At 42.7% G+C, this 26,100-nt stretch overlaps 1 protein-coding gene across 2 annotated transcripts in view; it reads right to left on the reverse strand.

The window, feature by feature from the left end:
- The window catches only part of LOC115474844 (zinc-binding protein A33-like), a 112,836-nt gene that overhangs the window by 71,602 nt on the left and 15,134 nt on the right, over positions 1–26,100 (reverse strand). For both annotated transcript variants that reach the window (XM_030210538.1, XM_030210537.1), the window contains one exon: positions 16,026–16,259. In XM_030210538.1, the coding sequence (XP_030066398.1) occupies positions 16,026–16,259 (234 nt within the window). The remainder of the gene's footprint in view (positions 1–16,025; positions 16,260–26,100) is intronic.

The following is a 26,100-nucleotide window of genomic DNA, read 5'->3' on the forward strand; positions in this document are numbered from 1 at the left end:
TCAGCAGCCAACCACTGTCCTTCACCAGGATTTTTCTCCGTGAACACCGAAGAGAAGTAATTGTTTAGCACGTTCGCTTTATCCTCTTCACTCTTCAAATAGCCATTCACATTATCTTTCAGTCTTGCAATTCCATTTATATCTTTTCTCCTTTCTCCAATATATCTGAAAAAGGTCTTGTCACCTCTCTTTACACCTTTAGCCATTTTTTCTTCCACTTGTGCTTTCGCTAGCCATATTTCCCTCTTCGCTTCTTTGAGTTTAATCCAATAAGCTTTTCCGTGATCCTCTCATTGCGTTCTTTTGTATTTCTTAAACAAAGCCTCTGTTGCTCTTATTTTTTCAGCTACTTTACATACCCACCTCATCACAGGTCCCCTATATTCCTTAATTGTTCATTATTTTTTTATCTCCACTAGAAGTTTTGATAGCAAATATAACTTTTACTTGATATTTTTCCTTAATATAAAACAAAGAGCACTCATCATATCATTAATATTTCTAACATCTTTCTCAGTTGGTCAGGGATTACATCCGACATGTTTGACCACCAGGCTGTATCAAGGAAATCCTCTAAGAAATGCATTCTATAAAAATGCTGAAACATTTACTATCTTACTAATACATTAATGAAAAATCTTAACCAAACATACCTTAAGTTGCCAACTTTACCCTCCCAACTGGATTACTCAATCACTCCAAGATGGCTGTGGCCTTTTTTTAGCCCTACTTATAAATACTTCCTGTCACCTGACTTCTTTACCCAATCAGCAGAACATTGGACTAAACCACTCTCATCCATTCATTCAATCTCTGCATTCCCAACTTCAGGAGCTACAGAACTGAATTGAAAAATCCACTGCTGTTCTTTATAATATAACATTTTTTCTATATTGCACCTCTCACTCTAAAGTTATTTGATCAATTACTCACCATCTTATATCATATATTGTATGACCTTTCTCCAACTAATGCTGAACCAAGGGTGCCTGCAAGTTCTGTGTGGTTATTCAAGGCTTATGTTCATTCAGTCTCACTCTAATTGGGCAGCTACTCCTCCCTACATACACCTTATTACAGGGGCATACAATAACATATACCACATTAAATCTTGAACATGTGTTATTTTCCCTAGCCCTGATCTTATAATTTGTATCTGGGTCCACCTAAACTGAGCCTTGTATCACTGAAGAACACCACTGGCACCGCCACAAGCATAATGTCCTCCACTGCTCCTCTTATGGCCTTTGAAGTGTCATCATGAAATTCTGATGGGGGCAGTGATAGAGCAAGTAGTTCCTCTGGAGTTAAATCACCGGGGACGAGATAGTGGACAATCAGACTTCAAGCAAAGGCCATTTAAAAGGCAATATAAGATCAGAGACCAGCCTCCATGGGTGACAGCAGGGAGGATAATAGCGAATCAATGTCAGCAGTGATTTTATTACCCAGGGGAGAGTTAACACCTGATCAGTTGAAGGTGTTGAACTTAGGACTCAGGTTTGTTCCAACGGTGCATTATGATCCCTTTCGTTTGAGAATAGCTTTCTACTGGTTTTTATGTAAAGTGCAATTGGTTTATTTTCTGGAAAATCCTTCTGGTCCAGATACATCAATGAACCCAATAGTGAGTACTTTCAAAGAACTTGTATTGTGTGATCTGAAGATGGTGGAAGAGATACACCATGTGGATAGGAGTTATAATCTAATTAAGGATCAATATGAGGCACTAAGAGATCTAAGTGAGCTACAAGATTTGGTTGTGATGAAGACGGACAATAGTGGAGCTACAGTGGTACAGACTCAAAGTAGTTATTTAAGAGAAGCTGAGAGACAATTGGCGGATGAGATAGCATATCAGAAAATTGCAGAGGATCCAGTTTTGGACCTACCGAGGTTAAGTCTTTGGTAATAGCTGTCCTGAAGAGGGGCATGCTGACACCTAAAGAAGTCTCTTTTCTTTTGGAAGAACATCCCCAGACACCAAAGATATATTTTATCCCTAAAGTCCATTGGGATTTAAATTGTCCACCTGGATGTCTGATAGTATTAATGAAGAATTCGGTCATAGAACCACTGTCTAAGTTCGTGGATTGCTTCTTACAAAAGGAAGCAAGCATGGTTGAATCATATTTAAAAGATTCCTTACATTTATTGCGCATAATAGAGTCATTACTAGAGTTACCTTCAACAACATGGCTGGTCACACTGGATGTTTCTTCATTATACACATGAATACCTCAAGATGGAGCTTTACTTTTATACTATAATGTCTACCATTCTACGTGGTGTACAAACTAACATACAAATTGTTATAAAAAAACATAAAACAATAGTCAACATAGACAAAACATTGTCTCCTAGTTAATTATTCCAATTTAAATTTAGCTTGATACTGTTACTCATCCCAATCCTGGTTTCAACTGGAATTTAAAGCATAAGGAAAAAGATATGTTTTTAACATTTTTTAAAACTGAGTCAATGATCTGATCATTCTCATGGAGGCTGCCAATTTGTTCCAGAATGTAGGTCCCATGATATAAAAAATGGCATTTCTATGTTGTTCACGATGCACTACTCAAAACAATAGAATACCAAAACAAATTAGAAGCAGCAGATCTAAGAGATCTTGCTGGACGATACAAATGAAGGCCTGCTGAAATAATAGGTGACACAGATTCAGTTACAACCTTGTGATACGCTATCTGGAGCTAGTGCAACTTCATCAATGCTGGAGAGATATGGTCAAAATGACTTAAACTAAGCATAATCCGAGCTGTGGCATTCTGTGAAACTTGAAGAGTTCTTAGAGACTTTTATGACATGCCAACTAACAAACTGTTGCAATAATCAAAAGATGGCATAACCAGTGGCGTACCTAGGGTAGTTGACACCCGGGGCTAGTCATTTTTTAACATCCCCCTCCAAAATCCAGTACTAGGCATACCGAGAATACAAAACACTCAGGACCTATAGAGCAATTCTAGCATACCATAAGCAGTAATTTTTACAAGTCACACAAGAAAAAGGAAAGCATCTTAAACACTACAGTGAGCACTAGAACATCAATTCACCTATTGTAAAACAAAACCAGACAGATTAGTACAGATCGTCGATCCTGCACAGTCAGTGCCAACTGAAAGCCATATCTTTTTCACAAACACAGATACACCCTAATCCACTATAGAATAAGTAATCATAAACTTTCTATATAGACAAAAATTAAACTGAACCCCAAGATGCCAGACTCTGCATACAATGCAATACCACAGAAACAGAAAATGTTCCCTAGTACTGTGCAAAATATAAAGACAGCAGATGTAAATTTGAAAAAACTAACAAATACCAATCACCACTTTACAAATTAACAAATAGAAATAAAACAAATATAGAAAATAAAATAATACCATTTTATTGGACTAATACATTTAGCTTTCAGAGGTCAAAACCTCCTTCCTCAGGTCAATACAGTATAGTGCTGTTACAGTATCCGATCCTGACCTGAGGCAGGAGGTTTTGTTCTCCAAAAGTTAGTCAAAATGCATTAAAATTAGTCCAATAAAAACATTACCTTATTTACATGTTCTATTTATAAACATTTATTAACACAGCTATAATACTACTTTATCCTAAAGCAAAAAAATAAAAATATATATTTTATTTACAGTTTGTTGTCTCTGGTTTCTGCTTTCCTCATCTTCTTTTTACTGTCTTTCTTCCATCCAGCATCTATCTTCGCTCTCTCTCTCTGCCATCCAGTGTCTGCCCTCTCTGCTGTCTCCTCCATCCAATGTCTGCCCTCTCTCCCTGCCCCTTCCATCCACTGTCTGCCCTCTCTCTCTCTCTCTTTCTTCCATCCATCCACATCTGCCCTCTATCTCTGCCCCTTCCATCCACCATATGCCCCTGTCTGCCCTCTCTCTCCCCCTTCCATCCACTGTCTGCTCTTTCTATCCCTTCCATCCACTGTCTGCCCTTTCTGCCCCTTCAATCCACCATTTGCCCTCCCTCTGTCATCCATCCAGAGTCTGCCCTCCCTCTCGCTCCCCCTTCCATCCAGGATCTGTCCCCTCTCTCTCTCTCTCTGTCCCCTTTTTTCGGCCCCCAGTTCCAGCCCCATTATCCCACCTGCCCCCAGTTCCAGCCCCATTATCCCACCTGCCCCTAGTTCCAGCCCCAGCCCACATCTCCCACCTGCCCCCCTTTTCAGCCCCCAGTTTCAGCCCCACTATCTCACTAGTCCCCAGTTTCAGCCCCAGCCCTTTTCTCCCACCAGTCCTGAGCTTCAGCCCCAGCTACTTCTCCCTGTCCCCTTTTCAGCCCCCAGTCCCAGCCTCTGTCACTTTTCAGCCCCCGGTTCCAGTACTAGCTCCCTTATCCCACCTACCCTCCTTTTCAGCCCCCAGTTCCAGTCCCCTTCATCCACATGCCTTGCATTAGGGCCCTCCTTTTCAGCCACAGACCCATTCTCCTACCTGCCCCAGGCATGGCCCCATTCTCCCTCCTTTCCCCTTCTCAGACCCCAGTTCCAGCTTCAGGCCCCTTCTCCCATCTGAGTCCCCCCTCCCCACCTGCCTACCCTCAGCTCCGTCGACAGCCCTCTTCTCCCTGCCACCTGGCATCCTGCCTTTAATAAAAATCTGTGAAGTGGTGGCACAGCACCTCGAGTCTACGTCAGGGGTCAAGTATGATCTATTATAAAGTGAATATTGTGACCAAACTTCTTCTTTATAAGATAAAAAGGAATTTGATATGCTCTATGAAAAAGTAACTCCACGTATTAGAAGCAGGAGTCCCTTCGTTCCTTAATCAAGGAACAAAAAACAAAAACAAAAAAATTCTCAGTTGAAAGAAAGTCCCTTAAACGCCAAATTAATTTTAACTTCATGCTTTATAAATATTGTGCCTACTAATTTTTTGACCTGATCTCTCATACATAGAGTGGAATCAATCATGACACCCAAAATGCACATTTTCTGTACTATTTTTATCTCCAGCTCATCAAGAACAAAAGATTCAGGAACATCTGTGGTTGGAGAGCCAGCCATCATCATCACTTGTGTTTTGGCCATATTCTAATTTTAAATGATTAACCAGCAGTTAATTGCTGTCAAATTCAAACATAATTCCTTAATACTATCAGCAAAAGAGTTGTCAATCTTTAAAAAAAACACTGAATGTCATCAGCATATATTCTGTATTGTAGACCAACACCACCTAGTAATTTACACAAAGGACATAGGTAGATATTAAATAAAGTAGCCGATAATGCTGAACCCTGAGGAACACGAAAACAGGAAGAAGCCTCTATGTAAATCCAGCAGGAACCAAGAAGATGTAGAGGATGACGCAAATGAAGACCAACCAGGGAGATGAATTTCAGAATTCTTTAATAAAAGCCTCAGGGTCACAATCAAACTACATAAAAAAGAGATGGTTCACAATCAATATACATATATATCACATATACCCTTTATATATTTTTATATACTTTTTATATATATTATTTTACATGCATGTTTATAATTATAAGTGATTGTACAGCTAAAGTTTTTCCTCACTCTCTCATGGCATCTTTTTAAAGTTTTCATATAATTTATTATTATTTTTATTATATATCAATATTAATGTGATTTATATTTATATTGATTGTGAACCACATCTTTTCTATGTAGTTTTATTGTGACCCTTGAGACAGGTGGCTGCGTCTACCGAACGCAGCCCATGTCAGCTCTATAATTCTGGTGCTTTTACCAAAGAACTTTCAACTTTGAAATTCATCTCCCTGGTTGGTCATCATTTGCATCATCCTCTATTTCTTTTTGAACCCTGAGGAACACCAATATCAACTTTAAAAAAAAACCAGACCGTTCTTGGTCTACAACCACACAAAATTCCCTGTTTGACAAAAAAGATACAAACCATTGCGGCACCAGCTCACTAGAACCAAATTCCTTCAATCTCTGTAAAAGTAAATAATGATTCACTGTATCAAATGCTGATGATATGTCAAGAGATACTAAAATATAACAGATCTCTTTATCAAAACCTGTATGAATAACGTCTTATGTGGAAATTAACAGTGTCTCAATATCGTGTTGGGATCTAAAGCCAAATTGATAGCCATTGTACTGGCTGCATTTGATTGCTATTCTTATAAAGAAACTCAGGCTAAGTTAGAAAACCAAAAGGAATCTTTATTTCTCACTGCAACAGCACAAGAAATACTATTGGCTCTTGGCATTAGTAGTTTTACAAAACAGAATCTAACAATAGAAAGGAAAGTTTTATTCCTCACTGTCATACGAAGGTCACAGAACAGAGAGAAAGAAAGGAAGGAAGGAAGAAGGAATGAATGAAAAAGATTCTTAGCTGTAAAAAATTAGTTCTTACAAGGGAGGGGGAAGGACACCCCCCCTGGAAATAGGCTGTGGGAAGGATATGAAACTCTCCTGCCAGCAGGACTATTTCAGAGTCTCTTTAGATGAGCAGTTACTTATATACCCTTCCCATCACAAAGGACCACCTCATATATCACCCAATCAGCAATTCTGCAAGTACTTAGGAGACCTGTGATAGGGCCTTAGTGTCCTTGCCACACCTCTGCTCAGTAACAAACAGTTGGAATGTCACGACAACGGGGGGTCTTGTCAGTTTGTTTGTAACAAGACAGTTGGTTGGGATGTCATGGCAATGGTCTTTGTCAGTTTGTGATCAGTCAGAAATTCCTGTCTTGCAACTATCAGTGGAAACTCAGAAACACACAGAAATAAGCAGACCCAAAAGAAAAGACCAGAAAATTCCAGAACACCATCTAGATTATGACGAGTCTCTAAAAAGTAATTTAATTTATTTAATATTGCTTTTTCAATCAATTTGCCAACAAAAGGCAAAGCTGAAATGAGTTTATAATTCCCTACCAATGAGAGTTCTAATTTTGCATTTTTCAACAATGGTCTCAAAGCAGCTCTTTTCAAAAATTTAATATTACCCTTTGCTCCAAAGACTTATTTAAAATCAAACACAGGGCATCTATTGATACGTCCTTCAGATCTCTTATACGGATAACAAACATCTAAAGCACATGGAGAATTATTCACTCTGACCAAGAATTGCTTAATCTGAACCTTGGTCAGAAGAGAAAAATTCATCCAGACTCTATTAGATTGTAAGCTCTTTGAGCAGGGACTGTCTTTCTTCTATGTTTGTGCAGCGCTGCGTACGCCTTGTAGCGCTATAGAAATGCTAAATAGTAGTAGTAGTAGTAATATGCATTCAGACTCTAAAGGCAATGGCCGAGTTTTAAACTCCACAGCAATCGATGTAACCTTATCTACAAAACCTCTGCCAAATTCTTCACAGCTATGATGAAATAACCTTGACCTGCTTGGAGAGTCAATTGAACTCAATTTACATACAAGAGAAAAAAGTTATTTTGTCTGTGATGGTGCAGATTCAATCTGTTTGTTAAAATATTCTTTCTTGGCTAAAATAAAAAAGTTTGATAATACTGAAGACTCACGTTGTAATTCTCTAATGGAATCCGTGAATGATAATGTCTCCATTCACGCTTTGCTTTCCATGCCAAATTTTTACTGTCTCTTAACCTATCATCAAACCAAGGCACTGAGGGCTCCTTTTACTAAGCGGCAGTAAGCCCAATGCGGGCTTACCGCTCACTATACAGGAAGTACTGCCGGGCTATGCACCAGCCCAGCAGTACTTCCCACCCCTAGCGTGCCGTCAATTCCGGTGCTATAAAAATGTATTTATTTTTGTAGTGCCGGAGTGTACTTGGTGGTAATCAGGCAGTAACATGTGCTACCTGGTTACCACCAGGTTAACATGGGAGCCCTTACCGCCACCCGATTCCCCCTGAAATGACCGCATGGCAAGTGCTTTACTTGCCGCGTGGCCATTTCCTGCAGGAAGGCGAGACTTCCCTTTTATCAGCTGAGGTAAAAGGGGGCCTCAGCGTGAATGTAAAACACATGGCAACATCAGCATCGGACCCCTTTTGCCGCTGCTTGATAAAAGGTGCCCTGAATGATTACGCTTCTTAGAATATTTTTTCATTAGTGCTAATTCATTCAATGATTTCAACAGAACTTCATGCCAGCTTTCTACTGTACTCACAACATCCACACTTCCCACATCAATCAAACGAGATGCTAACAAAATTTTTAATGCCAAAATGTCAAATTCACCATGCTTTTTATTTTTTTTAAATTTGTATGAAGTCTTTATTAACCAAAAAAAGACAGTACAATAGCTCTTCAAGCAACGATAACATTAAACTGTTGCATATTTTATACAGACATTCAAGGTTATCTGATGCTTCCTCATCCAACAATTTCAACTACCAAATATTAACTGCATTGAACTTCAAACTTTATAAATTTTTCTCCCATATACATTTATCTCCCTCCCCGTACCCATCCTCCCATCACCATGCTTTTTATAACAAGATCTAGATTCTAAGGGGTCCTTTTAGAAAGTCATGGTAAAATGTGGCCTGAGGTAGTGTGGGTGCATCATTTTGGTTTGCACTGGGCCACTTTTTACTGCGGCTGGGAAAAAGGGCCATTTTTTAATGGACTGGGAAATGGGTGTGCGTAAAAATTTAAACTAGCATGCATCTGTTTACAGCCTGAGCCCTATTGACCTAGCAGTAAGGACTCATGTGCTACCCATGCAGTAACCATACAGCATGCTCCAACATGGCTGTGATGCCGATTACCACCGGGAACGCCTCCTGCGGTAGAAAATAGAAAAATATTTTCTACTGCGGGATTCAGTGTGCATCAAACTCAGAATTACCACCAAGCGCACACGCTATCCCAGCAGTAGTGCTGATTTGGCTGTTCCGTAGCTTTGCAAAAAGGCCCCTAAATTGTTGGATACAACTTCTAATCGACATCAGAAATAAATCATATGGAGGGGCATAATCGAACATGAACGCCCATCTCCATGGGCGTCTATGTCCGAAAACGGGTAAGCGAAGAAGCGGGACAGACCATATTTTCAAAAAAAATGGGCGTCCATCTTTTGTTTCGAAAATACGGTTTGGATGGACCAAATGCCCATGGATTTGGTCCTTTCTGAGCTGGGCGGTTTGTTTTTTTTACGATAATGGAAAATAAAAACGCCCAGCTCAGAAACGTCCTAATCCAAGCCATTTGGTCGTGGGAGGGACAAATGTACAACACTGCCATAGCTCTTAGGGGTGAAGGGGGCAACTACATGTGGGTACAGTGGGTTTCAGAGGCCTCCCATTTACCACCACAAGTGGTACAGGTGGGGGGGGGATGGGCCTGGGTGTGCCTGCCTGAAGTGCACTGCAGTACCCACTAAAAGTGCTCCAGGGACAGGACTTGTTGCTGGTGTATAACCTTGGCACAGCAGTTGACACCTGAAGACTAATATCGCTGAAAACGTCCTTTATTTGAATAAGCACCTTTACTCACAGTTACTGAGAGAAAGACGTCCATCTCCCGATTTAGGTCAGAATATAGGCGTTTTTCTCTTTCGATTATAAGGTGGATGGTGATCAGACCAAGGGACCAGATCAACATATCTGATAATATGCTTCTTCAAATGCAATTTTTTTTATCTGTAAAAAATCAAATCTAATGTGTGCCCATTAATATGTGTCACTTCAGAGACAATCTGACACCAGCCTAATCCTGAAAGAATTTGTACAAATTCAGCAGCTAACTCATTCTGCAAATCATCTACATGAAGATTAAAATCTCCTAAAATAACTGTTCTAGCAGGGTAAAGATTTAGTTCAAGTAGTAAATCACTCACATCAGACATATTCCTTGCTAAAACACCTGGCAGACAATAAAATAATAAAAGATTAAACTGAGGTGAAATTAATAACAACAATTCAATTCCTAAAATGATAGGTACCCCTTTTTTAACAAAATGTTAAAAATCCTTAAATAAAACCACCACTTCACCCCCTCTTTTACCTAAATAAGTGATTGGGAGAAGACGCTATACCCTAGTGGACAAATTTGTTTTAAAACTACAGGGTCCTCTTCCAATAGCCAAGATTCAGTGATACAAACAATATCGCTATTACTATCTTTCACCAAATCAAATAAAAGCACAGTTTTATTCCTAACTGAACAAGCGTTCAGTAATATACAATTCAACTGTTTAAACTTGTTCACCTTGGTAGATTTTTTAATTACCACATTAGTTAAAAATCTCTGAGGTCTATTCATTACCTTTGACAGGAATTGAATATTCAAGCATCTTACCCTCCTCAACCACTTTCTCCAAGCAATCAATCAATCCACCCAAAGTCCGCACAAAGGAGGGCGCAAAGGAGCGCTCCTCAGTTACACTCCTTTGCTGGTCCTGGGCTAATAACAGCTCCCGCGCACTTTAGTGAATCACCAGGGGGCAGTGCCAGTACTGGTCCATATCCACAAAGAAAATACCAGGCGCAGATGTTCAAACAGGAGGAAACAGCCAACTGCAGCAGAGCACAGCGTATTATTCAGGTATACATGGAAAGTAGAGCCAAGTATTACCAGGAGTACAGAGTAGATGCCCCTCGCCACAGAGGATATCGTTTGAGTTTCTGTTTGATTTATCTGAATTGGTGATATGACAGAATTATTTTTATTTTAAAGGGACTTATTACAAACAAACCCAAGGGGTGGCGATGGGGGCTTCATTAGCCCCATCAGTGGCTATGTTGTATGTGGCCAGATTTGAATATCAATATATTTATATGGCCCCTCAGTTCCAGCATAGACTTTTATGAAAATGATTTTTAGATTATATATTTTTTTCTGTGGAGTGACACAGAGGAGCAGTTAAAATTTTTTGTGATTGGATGAATACCTTGGATCTGAATTTGCATTTTGGGTTGACCTATAATAATCATAAAATAGAATTTTTAGATCTGTGGATAAAAAAGGATAACAATATCTTACTGACTTCATTATATTGAAAACCTGTAGAAACGAATCATTTTTTACATTTTAGTAGCTTTCATCCGTTGAGGTTGAAGTACAATCTACCTATTAGCCAGTTCCTCCACCTTAGATGAGTTTGTTTCCTCAGTGGCTGATTCACTGAAGGATAGAATTTTATATTGAAGACAGTGAAACATACAGTTCAAGCTTCTCCTACTAACCTACAAAATTCAGGGGCGTAGCTACGGGTGGGCCTGGGTGGGCCCAGGCCCACCCAATTCCAGCCCAGGCCCGCCCAGCGCCAGCGCCAGCTCCCATTGCCGGCCACTGCTGCTTTTCCTGATGAGCAGCAGGGCCGGCGCGCGGCGCTACAAAAAGAAGAAGCGCTCAGCTGACTGAGCTGAGCGCCAACGCGTCGCTAAGGACAAGAAAAAATGTTTTTAAAAAAATGCGGCACCGCAGGCAGCCTCGAAGCATTGGCTGCTGGCTCTGTGCAGGCTCCTCCCGTCTCTTACATCACTGCCCCTGTAGCGAAGCAGGGGCAGTGACGTAAGAGACGGAAGGAGCCTGCAGAGCCAGCAGCCAATGCTTCGAGGCTGCGTGCAGTGCCGCGTTTTTTTAAAAACATTTTTTCTTGTCCTTAGCGACGCGTTGGCGCTCAGCTCAGTCAGCTGAGCGCTTCTTCTTTTTGTAGCACCGCGCGCGGCCCTGCTGCTCATCAGGAAAAGCAGCAGTGGCCGGCAATGGGAGCTGGGGCTGGTGGGCCTGAATGGGAGAGGGAAAATGGATGGCAGGATGGGGAGAAAGAGGAAAAATGGAAGGATGGGGAGAGAAAGAGGGAAAACAGATGGGAGGATGGCAGAGAAAGAGGGAAAATGGAAGGATGGGGAGAGAAAGAGGGAAAACAGATGGCAGGATGGGGAGAAAGAGGGAAAATGGAAGGATGGGGAGAGAAAGAGGGAAAACAGATGGGAGGATGGCAGAGAAAGAGGGAAAATGGAAGGATGGGGAGAGAAAGAGGGAAAACAGATGGCAGGATGGGGAGAAAGAGGGAAAATGGAAGGATGGGGAGAGAAAGAGGGAAAACAGATGGCAGGATGGCAGAGAAAGAGGGGAGATGGATGAAAGGATGCAGAGAAAAAGGGGAGAATGGAAGGATGTGGAGAGACAAGGGACACTGAACAGAAAAGGGTAGAGAGATAGACACTGGTTAGAAAGAGGGAGAGAGACATTAGATGGAAGGATCAGGGTAGATGGGTGGAAGGATGGGGAGAGAAAGAGGAGAGCTGCTGCATGGAAAGGGGGAGTAGTGAAAGATTGGAGAATAAGAGGAAGGGGCATGGGGAGAACAAGGGTGAGAAAAAGATGAAAAGCCATAAGTAGATGAAGGAAATTAAAGAATGGATAGTAAGAATGAATTAAATCTGGACACAGAGAGAGGCAGAAAAATATTGAAGAAAGCAAAGAAAAAGGAGAGAAAAATGACAAATGGCCAGGAAACCCTGGCAGAAGAGTCAAGCGAAAACGAAGGAAAGCAGAATCTAGAGACTGGGAGCAACACAATGAGAAAAAGTAAATGGCCATACAACAAAGGTAAAGAAAATAATTTTATTTTTAATTTAGGATAAAGTAATATGGTGTTAATAAAGTTTCAGAGACCAATACTTCCTTCCTTAGGTCAGGAGAGGATACCGTAACAGCATTATACTGACCTGAGGCAGGAGGTTTTGGCCTCTGAAAGCTCACTGAAAAGGGTGTTAAGGCTATTAAATAAATTGTCTGAAATCTGATGCACTGAAAAGCAGCACTTTACCCTGTGTGACAAATGCATCTGAGTGTGACTACATTTTGCTGGGGGGGGGGGGGGGGGTACAGAGAAAATTTTGTGCCCACCCACTTTGGGTTCAGGCCCACCCAAAATTGGCAGTCTGGCTACGCCACTGCTACAAATGCACTCGATCTGCAGCCCCTCCTTACCTCTCTACCCTCATCTCCCCATACGTTCCTACCCGTAACCTCCACACTCAAGAGAAATCCGTCCTTTCAGTACCCTTCACCACCGCCAACTCCAGGCTCTGCCCTTTCTGCCTCGCCTCACCCCATGCTTGGAACAAACTCCCTGAGCCCATACGCCAGGCCCCCTCCCTGCCCATCTTCAAATCATTGCTCAAAGCCCACCTCTTTAATGTCGCCTTCGGCACCTAACCACTACACCTCTACTCAGGAAATCTAGACTGCCCCAACTTGACATTTCATCCTTTAGATTGTAAGTTCCTTTGAGCAGGGACCGTCCTTCTTTGTTAATTTGTACAGCGCTGCGTAACCCTAGTAGCGCTCTAGAAATGTTAAGTAGTAGTAGTAGTAGTAAGTCAGTGAAACAAGCTTATTTAAGAGTACGGTTTGCAAAGAGGCTTGCTAATCGCTGATAGACATCAGGTCACTGAAGAAGATTTGACATGTGCGCTACCGTTTTCTAAGATAGCGCAGAGACTGGTTCATATCATGCGATCCCACCAGCACATGGTTCAATTGTATCCTATATTTTTTGCATTTCCTCTGATAGACTGAGAAAGGTGTTAGAAATATTCAGTTATATTTGCTATGAAAAATTCTAGTGGAGACAACAAATAAGGAATATAGGGGACCTGTGATGAGGTGGGTGTGTAAAGCTTAAAGGCAATGAAGTATTGAGCCTTTGAGTGACACTGCTGAAATCTATGATAAAAGAGAGAGGAGTTGATTATGTATGGAGTGGATATATTATAAGCTATGCACATGCTTTGTGACTCTGCTCATGCTCCATCAAACTACATCCCTTAACACACCTACCCTTGGGTTATATAAAGTACATGGCTTCTTGTCATTTAAATGCACTTTTATGCATGAAGCAATTTAATTTTTCATAGCAACTATAACTTTTAATTGATATTTCTACTTTATATAAAACAACAAAGAGTATTCATCTTATCATGAAGATTTCTAACACCTTTCTCAGTCTGTCAGGAGAATACATCCGACATGTTTCGTCCATCAGGCTGTATAAAGGAAATCCTCTAACAAAATGCATTCTAATAAAATGCTGAAAAATTTACTATCTTACTAATACATTCATGAAAAGTCTTAACCAAACATACCTTAAGTTGCCAATCGTACCCTTCCGACTAGATTCCTCAATCACTCCAAGATGGATGTGGCTTTTTTTGTAGCCCTACTTATACATCCTACTTCCTGTCGCCAGACTTCTTTACCCAGTGAGCAAAACCCTGGACTAAAACCACTCTCATCCATTCAATCTCTGCATTCCCAACTTCAGGAGCTACAGAACTGAATAAAAAAATCCACTGCTGTTCTTTATAATATAACATTTTTTCTATATTGCCACCCTCTCACCCTACAGTTATTTGATCAATAACTCGCCATCTTATAACACATACTGTATGACCTTTGTCCAACCAATGTTGGGCCAAGGGTGCCTGCAAGTTCTCTGTGGTTATTCAAGACTTACCGTATATTTCGGACTATAAGACGCACTTTTTTCCTCCCAAATTTGGGAGGAAAAATGTTGGTGCGTCTTATAGTCCGAATGTAGCAACCCCCCCGTTATAGGCACCTCCCTCCCTCCGTTACAGGCATCTCCCTCCGTTAAAGGCATCCTCCCTTCCTCTGTTACAGGCTCCCTCCCTCCGTCCGTTACAGGCACACACCCCTCTCTCCCTCCGTCGGAATGTTAAAACTCCTCACCTCGTCGATGTGACTCGCGGTAGCAGCAGCGCTTCAGAGTGCATGTTGCTCGGCGATCTTCACTCAGCCTTCTCTCTCTTAGCTCTCTGGTCCCGCCCTTTGAGGTAGGTAGCTTACGTCACAGGAGGGCGGGCACAGGAAGAAGGAAAGCGACGTCGGAGGAGACAGAAGCGATTGACGAACGGCTGAGCCATCCCATGCAGCGCCTTCAAACATAGGTGAGAGGCGCTGCACCGGCCATTATGGCAGAGGGGTGGTCCGGTGGAGGGGGGAGCGGCGGCGACCAACTCAGGGGGGCGGGGCACAGAGGTGGAGGATGGCGGGAGGCAGAGAATTGGCGACAGAAGGAGAAGAGAGAGACAGGAAGGGAGGGGGGCTTGTTTCACTCAACTGCCTCAGGACAATTGATCTCCTTCTTCAAAGAGTCCTCGCACATTTGCTAAGCACAGAATTATCCAGATCAGTTGTGTTGCCATACCGTAAATTAGCATACAAGTTTAGACACTTAAGCCAACACCTAGCCCCAAACCCCCCATCTTTATCCAATCTTCTAACCCTTTGTAAAAAGCCTGCAAAATATTTGAACATTTCTATCATATTACCCCACTTCCTTTTTTTTCCTCTAATGAGTATGTTTTAGGGTTTGATCTTCTAAGATTCACCTAAGTGCATATATATATTTTAGCTTGCACCATATGACATAATATTCAAACACCTGGTCAGTCTCTCAGAATTGCCACCATGAATATGCATGAGATAGATGTGCATATATATATTCTCTTGAATCGTCTCCAATGCAGGTGTAAAGTATACATGTTGACTGCACATGTAGAATTTTGAAACTTTAATGTCCATACATTGTTTTCTCCCCCTTTCAAATTACACCCTTGTAATACTTCTTTTGTTGCAGCCAAACTATGCACATTAATTAGGTAGCTTAAAACTGGGATAGGCAGATTAAGCCGTTCTATGTGCATAACCTTTTCTGTTACCTACACAGATCCTAAGGGTCCCTTTTACTAAACCATGCTAGCGCATCCCGGTGCAGCAATGCTGACAAAGCCCGTTGACTTGAATGGGCTTTTGTCGGCATTGCTGCATGGGAATTGCTAGCTCGGTTTGGTAAAAGAGGCCCTAACGGAGGAAGTTACCAATGTGGGCTACCTTTAAGACATGTTATTCTTAGTAGTCTCATTGAATAAAATGGGATGTGCTAAAATAGCACAAGTTAGTGGTAAGCCTTTGAAAAGTTTTTCTTTCAAGTGTCTCGGGTCTTTTGCCCTATATGTGATACAAGGTCTGTACCATTTTAGTAGCCCTTGTTTTATAGTATACGAGAGTACTTGCCGTTAGAAAGATAGTGGGATCCAGCTCCTCTAACCGGTCCCTTAGATGTGACACACTCTCCTCAGTTGCTTGAATCTCATCCTTGAGACTCTTCTGAGTATGCTTGATTTCCTCCAGTAGTTTCTTCTCCTCCCTCTTAAGCTCTTTTATCATTCCTTGCTCCTTCTGCTGCAGCCAGTGATGCATCTCAGTGAATTGGGATGAGATGTGTTTTTCTAGGGTAAGGTACTGAGCCTGGGGGAGGAGGAAGAGACAACCAGAGAGTCAACGTAAAGTGCAAACCTAGTCTTGGAACACAATTACATTTTTTCCTGTCCCAGCAGTTTCCTGTGAATTTTTTCTGGGCTTCTAGCTCAGGGTTTTAATTACTAAGCCATGGTAAAATATCACATTTACTGTGTGAGTCACTAACCTGCAGTACCGTGGAACTACAAGTTAGTAATTCATTTAGTAAATTTAATTTTGTGTGTTACAGCTGGGAATATTATACATTTCTGGCCATCGCAACACAAAGATAGGCCCCAAGTCAGGCCTGCCATCTGTTAAAAAGCCAGGCCAGTGCATAACAACATTACCCCCCTCCTGATTCTCTTCTCTGCATCAAGTATACCTCACCTTTATCCCAATTTTCCCCTCCTGTAACCAATTCACCCCCACTCCCTGAATCCAAGCTTCCCAACCAAAGCCCCCATCTGATTTCTCAATCTAGAGTCCTTGCCTAACCCCTCAGCACAGCCCTCCCACCCCCAGCACCTATAGGGCTTCTCTGATAACTATTGGGATGGGGAACAGGAGAAACCCCTGGACACTCCTGCCTTGTTGATGCCACAATTCAAACTAGCACCATTCGACACCAAGTGGTAGTGTTATGGTACTACTGCTAGAAGTCAGACTGCCAAATAAATGGTAGATCAAGGGTGGGAGGGTGCACAGTGGAAGTGTCAGATTAGGGCTTGAATCCTGAGTCTGAGTGGGGATCTTGGATCGGGGGCTCAAGTAAGGGCTTGAATCGGGGGAAGCAAGTCTACTAGCACTGGCCTCTTTAAGAAGCTCCTTGGGAGCATCAGACCTCTTGAATAATACAGCTTTCAAGGTCAAACACAAGCTGTGCAATTCATTTTGCATATGATGAGCTGCTTTGTATACATTTGCATACTTTATATCTCATTATTATGTAACTTGTTTTCAGGGTCTCATTAATCATTCATGGGGCCCTGGACAAACTTTTTTGGATGCCTCCTCCCCCCATCCAGCAGTGCCCTTCCCTTCCATCCTACCCCAACCCCCATTGGTCCTAAAGTGTAGCTTACCTTGCTTCCTGGAGATAAAAAGTGGCATAAAGGTGTGGAGCCACTGTCAGTCCATACACCTGTTGGCTCTGCCAGACCCACCCCTCAGAAACAGGAAGTGATATTAGAAGGGGTAGGACCGGCTGAGCCATATGTTATGTGGATTGACAGTGGCTCCTTGCCTTCATAGGCACTAACATTTCAAAATGATTGCGGATGCCAAACACAATACAAATGACACCTTCCTGGACACAATGGAGGTGTTTGCCAAATAGTGGGGGGTGCTCAGCATTCACTGGCACTCACAGAGCTGGCTCCTGGCTATGTGTACCTTTATATTGCTTTTTTTCCCCCCTGGAAAAGGACTGAACTAGGGGAGGGGAAGAGGGAATGGAAGATACTGGACTGCAGTAGGCACTGTCTCAGGTCCAGTTTTACTTAAAGGGTCCTCTGTTAAACTGGGCCCAGGGCAACTGCCCCCTTAGCCCATTGGTAGAAGTGATAATGGAGAGGGGTAGGTATGGGCAGTTGGCTGGGTTACGCAGTAGTTAGAGGGTTGTGACTGGAACCACTGATAGTCTGAGGTATGTGCCTTTGTTGACTGATAGTATTGTGATGTATGAATGCTAGGTCGGTGAAGAATAAGGTTCCTGTGATATACGATTTGTTTTGTGTGACTGAGTCACGGTTGTTGAAAGAGGCTAAGGGGGTGGTGGGTTAGTGCTGTTCACCTGGTTATAGCTGGGAGTGAAGTTGTCATATTAGAAAGAGGGGTGGAGGAGTGGTGGTATTTTTTTTTTTAGAGAAGAATTGAATTTAAATTGGTGTGTGCTGAAATATATGAGTATTATGAGGCTGTGGTGATACAGAGCAATTGTCTAATGGTATGTGTGATATATAGTACCCCAGGGATGATGATTGATGACTGTTATTTCCTATTGAATTTTATATTAGGATTACATATTGAGTTTACAATATTTTGTTTGGTAGGGGATTTTAATATTTCTTTTCAGCCAGATGGACAGTTGTTTTTACAGAGAGATCATGTGATGTTTCATTCTCTGATGACTTTGCTTTGCAGAAAGTGATAGATATGCACATGCATAGAGCAGGACATGTACTGGATTTGTTATTTTTGTTTACAGATTTGATGGTGTTTTATGTTCTGACCCTATAGTGTTGGATGTAGGTTGGACGGATCATGCGTTGATATTATTCATTTTGAATTGTAAGCATGTAGATCAATGTACAGGTGGGAAGAAAGTTTCACAAGTTTGTCCATGGTTTGAGCCCAATGATCTGTAGGCTGTATGGGGGAAGAAATTGGAAGTGACGGATGTTCATTCAGTGAATAATGAGGTGGTGATTTGGAATGCTTCTCTGTGTGAGGAATTAGATACAGTTGCTGCAACGAGGCATGTGGTCTGACGGAGTCAATGACCGGTTTGTTCGTGGCAGCCAGCTCCAGTACTGCAGTTGAGAAGGGAGTGTGAAAATTTGAGAAGCAGTGGAGGAAGAATAAAGATGCTGATCATTATGAGCGTTATAGGTTACTATCCAGCTTATTTTCGAAAGGAGAAAAATGCCCATGTTCGGGAGATAGGCGTCTGTTTCCCGTGGGCGGCCAAATCGGTATAATCGAAAGCCGATTTTGGTTGTCTTCAACTGCACTCCGTCGCGGGAATGAATAAAGTTGACGGGGCGTGTCGGAGGCGTGGTGAAGGCGGGACTGGGGCGTGGTTATCGGCCAAGCAGAGATGGGCGCGCTCGGCCGATAATGGAAAAAAGAAAGGCGTTTTTAGCGAGAATTTAGGACACTTTTTTTGGACCCTTTTTTCTCACGAACAGGTCCCAAAAAAGTGCCCTAAATGACCAGATGACCACCGGAGGGAATCGGGAATCACCTCCCCTGACTCCCCCAGTGGTCACTAACCCCCTCCCACAAAAAAAACCCACTTGCAAAAACCTTATTTCCCAGCTTCTATGCCACCCTCAAATTCCGTACCCACCTCCATGACAGCAGAATGTGTTCGATCCTCTCACAGCCTTTCCCTGGGTCAGATGTGGCTCTCGGGTGCACTGCAGGGTCACATCAGCATTGCATTGTGGTGGATGTAGGGTATTGGGCTCTGTGATTTCACTAGCTTGTGTTACACTCTCATGATGTTGGTAGTTGGTAGGCTCTTCTCCCATGGTGCTTTTCCCTCTGCTTAGTGGGTCAGAGTGTGCCCTGTTTTGTTTCCGGTAGTCCACGAGGTAGTGGCCATTTTTGTAAGTCCGTTTTAGATCCCTTTTAGTTCTTACCTTGAATGTTGCTGAAAGAGGGCATTGTACACCATTCTGCCAGCTCTGACCTACTGCTAACCTTAGTACCAGGGAGACTCGTTGCCAGTGGGGCACAACCTCTGATCTGAAGTTAACTGTGAGTAAACGCGGTTATTGAAATAAAGGACGTTTTCAGCGATATTAGTCTTACGGTGTGAACTGCTGTGCCAAGGTTATACAGCAGCAACAAGTCCTGTCCCTGAGCAGTTTTAGTGGGTAATGCAGTGCACTTCAGGCAGGTGGACCCAGGTCCATCCCCCCCTACCTGTACCACTTGTGGTGGTAAATGGGAGCCCTCTAACCCCCCCCCCCCCAAAACCCACTGTACCCACATATAGGTGCCCCCCTTCACCATTAAGTGCTATAGTAATGGTGTTGAGTTGTGGGGAGTGGGTTTTGGGGGGGATTTGGGGGTCTCAGCACCCAAGGTAAAGGAGCTATGCACCTGAGAGGTAATTTAATGTTTTTTCCTATTTTTTAAAAGTGCCCCCTAGGGTGCCCGGTTGGTGTCCTGGCATGTGAGGGGGACCAGTGCACTACGAATCCTGGCCCCTTCCACAACCCAAAGCCTTGGATTTGGTCGTTTTTGAGCTGGGACACTTCGGTTTCGATTATCGCTGAAAAACGAAAACGCCCAGCTCAAACAAACGCCCACATCCAATGCATTTGCCTGGCACAAACTGTATTTTCGAAACTAAAGATAAACGTCCATCTTTTTCGAAAATACGATTCGGCCCACCCCTTCACGGACCCGTTCTCGGCATTTGCATTCGAGTATACCCCTCCACATCTTTATTCTTCCTCCATTGGTTCTCGAATTAGATACAGTTGCTGCAGTGAGGCATGTGTTCTGACGGAGTCGACAACCGGTTTATTCGTGGCGGTCAGCTGCGGTAGTGCAGTTGAGAAGAGAGTGTGACAATTCAAGAAGCAGTGGAGGAAGAATAAAGATGCTGATGATTATGAACATTATAGGTTACTGTTGAGAGAATAAATATGGTTTTGTAAAAAATAAAATTACGGAACATGTAGACAAACATGGTTTAATGGGACATGATCAGCATGGGTTCAGCCAAGGGAAGTCTTGCCTTACCAATTTACTCAAATTCTTTGAAGGCATGAATAAACATGTGGATAATGGTGAGTCGGTTAATGTAGTGTATCTAGATTTTCAGAAAGCTTTTGAAAAAGTTCCTCATGAGAGACTCCTGAGAAAATTAAAAAGTCATGGGATAGGAGGCAGTGTCCTTCTGTGGCTTAGGAATTGGTTATTGGATGGAAAACAGAGGGTAGGGTTAAATGGCCATATTTCTCAATGGAGGCAGGTGAATAGTGGAGTGCCACAGGGATCTGTACTGGGATCGGTGCTATTTAACATATTTATAAATGATCTGGAAATCGGAACAAGTGAGATGATTAAATTTGCAGATGACACAAAACTATTCAGAGTTGTCAAAAAGCATGCAGATTTTGAAAAACTTCAGGAAGACCTTAGGAAACTGGAAGACAGGCCATCCAAATGGCAGATGAAATTTAATGTGGACAAATGCAAAGTGACTCACATCAGGAAGAATAATCCGAATCATAGTTTCCTGATGCTAGGGTCCACCTTAGGAGTCAGCACTCAAGAAAAAGATCTAGGAGTCATTGTAGACAATAAGCTGAAATCTTCTGTCCAGTGTGCAGCGGCAGCCAAAAATGCAAAGAGGATGCTAGGAATTATTAGGAAAGGGATACAAAATAAGGCCAAGAATATTGTAATGCCTCTGTATCACTCCAAGGTTCAAAGAAGAGCAACCAAAATGATAAAGGGGATGGAACTCCTCCCATATGAGGAAAGACTAAAGAGGTTAGGGCTCTTCAGCTTGGAAAAGAGACAGCTGAGTGGGGGGGTGGGGATTTGATTGAGGTATATAAAATTCTAAGTGGTATACAACGGGTAAAAGTGAATCAATTTTTCATTACTTTAAAAACAAACAGAAGGAAATATTTTTTCTCTCAAAGAATAGTTAAGCTCTGGAACTCGCTGCTGAAGGATGTGGTAACAGCGGTTAGCATATCTGGGTATAAAAAAGGTTTGGACAAGTTCCTGGAGGAAAAGTCCATAGTCTGTTATTGAGATAGACATGGGGGAAGCCACTGCTCGAATTGGTAGCCATTATTTGGGTTTTTGTCAGGTACTCGTGACCTGGATTGGCCACTGTTTGAAAGCAGGATACTGGGCTAGATGGACCATTGGTCTGACTCAGTAGCTATTCTTATGTTCTTAAGAGAAAAATGCCTATTATAAGCAGAAGATTCAGAGGGTTTTGAATAGACTACAGGAATTGTATTCAACTATAAAGTTGTTGATAGATGATGACAAAAATGGGGGAGATGTGGTGGATGCTCTGCAAAATGCTGATTTGTTTTGTTAAGTAAGATGGAGGAATTGGTACAGAGAAGTGATCTGCTAATTGGAATGAGGAAGTGGGAGATGTGGAACAGTTGTGGTGGATTGATTTTGAGCATGTGATTGTGAAGAATGTGGCACAGGTTGTGAAGAGTATTACTCCCACAGGGGCATGTATAGATCCTCGCTCTTCGGTGGTAATTTGTAGGCTAACTGAGAGGGTGGTTCCAGTGTTAACTGTGATTGTGAATAAGTCTTTAGAGGAAGGAGACTTACCTGTAGAGTGTAAGCAGGTGACGGTGAAACTGCTTTTGAAACAGGATTCTTTGGATCCACTGGTGATGAGTAACTATAGACCTATTTCAGTGCTCTCACCCAGCACATGGGGTAGAAATTTTATTGTTGGCTACTGTTGAGGTATTGTGGAGAGGAATAGATGCGAAACAGTGTTTTTGCCTAATTTCCCTAGATGTATCTTTAGCATTCGCGTCTGTGGATGTGAGAATGCTGTTGGGTAAATTATGAGGTCTGGGTATAGGGGGTAAAGTATTTAAATGGTTCAGATATTTGTCTGATCACACACTGCAAGTGAAGAGTGGAGGTACCTTGTCTACTTTGATGCCTGTGAGGTTAGGTGTGCCTCAGGAATCTGCCCTGTTGGCAATGCTTTTTAATATGTACACGGCCCCCTTGGGAAAGGTGTTTGAGTCCCTTAAGGTGTCATATCATGTCTATGCAGATGATGTACAGTTTTTCTTCCCGGTGCAATCTTGGGGTGTGTGGTTGGTGAATCGTGTGCAGGAATGTATGAGGGAGGTAGGAGTATGGATGGCTGGGAATGGTTTGCTGTTGAATGTGGATAAAACAGAGATTATGGTAGTGGGTAATGATATGGAGGAGTCATGGCATTTGTGTGGATGGAACACTGTTGCCAATAAAGGAGAGGAAGCTGCTGGGTGTTGTGTTGGATGCAGTTTTGTCTATGAGCGTACATATTGTGAATGTTGTTCAGTTAGCTTTACAGAGGTTATGTTTGCTGTATAGATTAAAGCCAGTTTTCGATAAGTGTGATTTTGTAGTGTAATGCAGTGCATAGTTTTGTCAAAAACAGACTATTGTAATGTGCTGTTTTGGGGACTGCCTAAGGTGCGGATAAAAGCACTGCAAGTCATTCAGAATTCTTCAGCCTGTTTGGTTGCAGGAGCAAAGAGGTTTGAGCACATTACACCTATCTTGAAATACCTTCACTGGTTGCCAGTTGACTATCGGATACATTATAAGGTGTTGGCAATTATTTATCAGGCACTGTATGGAAAAGTATCGGAATATATTTCTGGAGTCACGTCTGTTTATTAACCTGGATGAGCGTTAAGCTCTGCGACTGGAATGCATCTTTCTGAGAATATGATGTCTACAGTACACTATCCTGCTTATAATCGAAAGAGAAAAACGCCTATATTGCGACCCAAATCGGGAGATGGGCGTCTTTCTCCCGTGGGCGCCCAAATCGGTATAATCGAAAGCCGATTTTGGGCGTTTCCAACTGCAATCCGTCACGGAAACGAGTAAAGTTGACGGGGGCGTGTTGGAGGCGTGGTGAAGGCGGAACTGGGGCGTGGTTATCGGCCGAGAGATGGGCGTCTTTAGCTGATAATCGAAAAAAAGGCGTTTTTACCGCGATTTCGGGTCACTTTTTTTGGACCCTTTTTTTTCACGAACAGGTCCCAAAAAAGTGCCCCAACTGACCAGATGACCACTAGAGGGAATCGGGGATGACCTCCCCGGACTCTCCCAGTGGTCAGTAACCCCCTCCCACCAAAAAGACCCCACTTTAAAAACTTTTTTTCCAGCCTCTATGCCAGCCTCAAATGCCGTACCCACCTCCATGACAGCAGAATGTGTTCTATCCTGTGACAGCCTTTCCCTGGTTCTGATGTGGCTCTCGGGTGAGTGTGACACCTTTTCTGTTATGGGCACTGCAGAGTCACATCAGCAATGCGTTGTGGTGGGTGTAGGGTATTGGGCTCCGTGATTCCACTAGCTTGTGGCAAATGCTCACGATGTTGGTAGTTGGTAGGCTCTACTCCCATGGTGCTTTTCCCCCGCTTACTGGGTCAGAGTGTGCCCTGTTTTGTTTCCGGTAGTCCATGAGGTAGTGGCCATTTTTGTAAGTCAGTTTTAGATCCCTTTCACGTGTTAGCCACGTTACAGAACTTAGTTCTTACCTTGAATGTGGCTGAAAGAGGGCATTGTACACCATTCTGCCAGCTCGGACCTACTGCTCATCTCAGTACCAGGGTGACTCGTTGCCAGTGGGGCGCAACCTCTGATCTGCAGTTAACTGTGAGTAAGCGTGCTTATTCCAATAAAGGACGTTTTCGGAGAGATTAGTCTTCACGTGTCAACTGGAGTGCCAATGTTATATAGCAGCAACAAGTACTATAGGCCTGCATGTATGCAGGTCCCTGGACAACTTTTAGTGGGTACCGCAGTGCACTTCAGCCAGGTGGACCCAGGCCCATCCCCCCCTACCTGTAACACTTATGCTGGTAAATGGGAGGCCTCCAAAACCCTCTGCACCCACATGTAGGTGCCCCCTTCACCCCTAAGAGCTATGGTAGTGTTGAACATTTGTGGGTAGTGGGTTTTGGGGGAGGGGGGTTGGGTACTCAGCACCCGTGGTAAGGGAGCTATGCATGTGGGAGCGTTGTCTGAAGTCCACCGCACTGACCTCTAGGGTGCCCAATTGGTATCCTGGCATGTCAGGGGGGCGAGTGTACTACGAATCGTGGCCCCTTCCATGACCAAATGGCTCGGATTAGGATGTTTTTGAGCTGGGCGTTTTTAGTTTCCATTATCGCTAAAAGAAAAACGCCCAGCTGAAAAACGTCCATTTTTTCGAAAATACGGTCTGTCCCGCCTCTTCACGTACCCGTTTTTGGACATAGATGCCCATGGAGATAGGCGTTCGCGTTCGATTATGCCCCTCCACGCATACACAAAGGCTACAACATTCTCTGTGGCTGGTCCACAGTTATGGCATAAGTTGCCAGGTCAACTGTGTTTATGTGCAGAGCAGATACAATTTAAACGACAGTTGAAGACCCACTTTATTGTGCAGGCTTTTTTCTGAATAGTGGGCTCCTTGATATATTACTATACAGAATGATTGTACCAGGTACTGCAGAGTGACTTTGTTGATTTATGAATTTGTATGTATTTTTTGTAAACTGCTTAGGTGTAAGCCGGGGTACAATAAAATAAATAAACACAGTTCTGCCTGTATTGTGCTATTTTGCCATTCAATGCATGTTATTTGGAAAAATAATGTGTATTATTCCCTTAATACAAATTAGTAACTGTGCCTCTCAACTGGAACCAAAGCTGGAATTTAGTACCATGAGCTTTCATTCAAAATTGTCCAGGGATGTTCTAGAAGCCAACAAGTTGAAGGATCTGAGGCAACATGCCTTTACCAAAGGAAAATCCTGTCAAATGAATCTTATTGACTTCTTTGACTGGGTGACCAAAGAACTGGATGAAGGACGTGTGCTAGATGTAATCTACTTGGATTTCAGCAAAGCCTTTCATACAGTTTCTCACAAAAGACTCCTAAATAAGCTGAGAGGCCTGAATTTAGGACCCAAAGTGGTGAACTGGATTGGAAACTGGTTGACCGACAGGTGGCAGATGGTGGTGATAAATGGAACCCACTCGGAGGAAAGGAAAGTGACTAGTGGGATGCCTCAGGGGTCGGTGCTGGGCCTGATTCTTTTTAACATATTTGTGGGAGACATTGCTAAAGGGTTAGAAGGAAAAGTTTGCCTTTTTGCAGATGACACAAAGATAGCCAATACAGTGGATACCCTGGATGGCGTAGAAACCATGAGAAGGGATCTTGAAATGCTGGAAGAATGATCAAGGGTCTGGCAGTTAACATTTAATGTCAATCTTCAAAGTACTCCTTACACCCATATACCTTTTACACCTCTTATTTTATTATATATTCTTTGTGTATACTTTATGCGAAACAGTTACATATAATCCCAAACATTTTATCGCAGCACTC

The sequence above is a fragment of the Microcaecilia unicolor genome, chromosome 7 (genome assembly GCF_901765095.1).
Source record: "Microcaecilia unicolor chromosome 7, aMicUni1.1, whole genome shotgun sequence".
Classification (NCBI taxonomy): domain Eukaryota; kingdom Metazoa; phylum Chordata; class Amphibia; order Gymnophiona; family Siphonopidae; genus Microcaecilia; species Microcaecilia unicolor.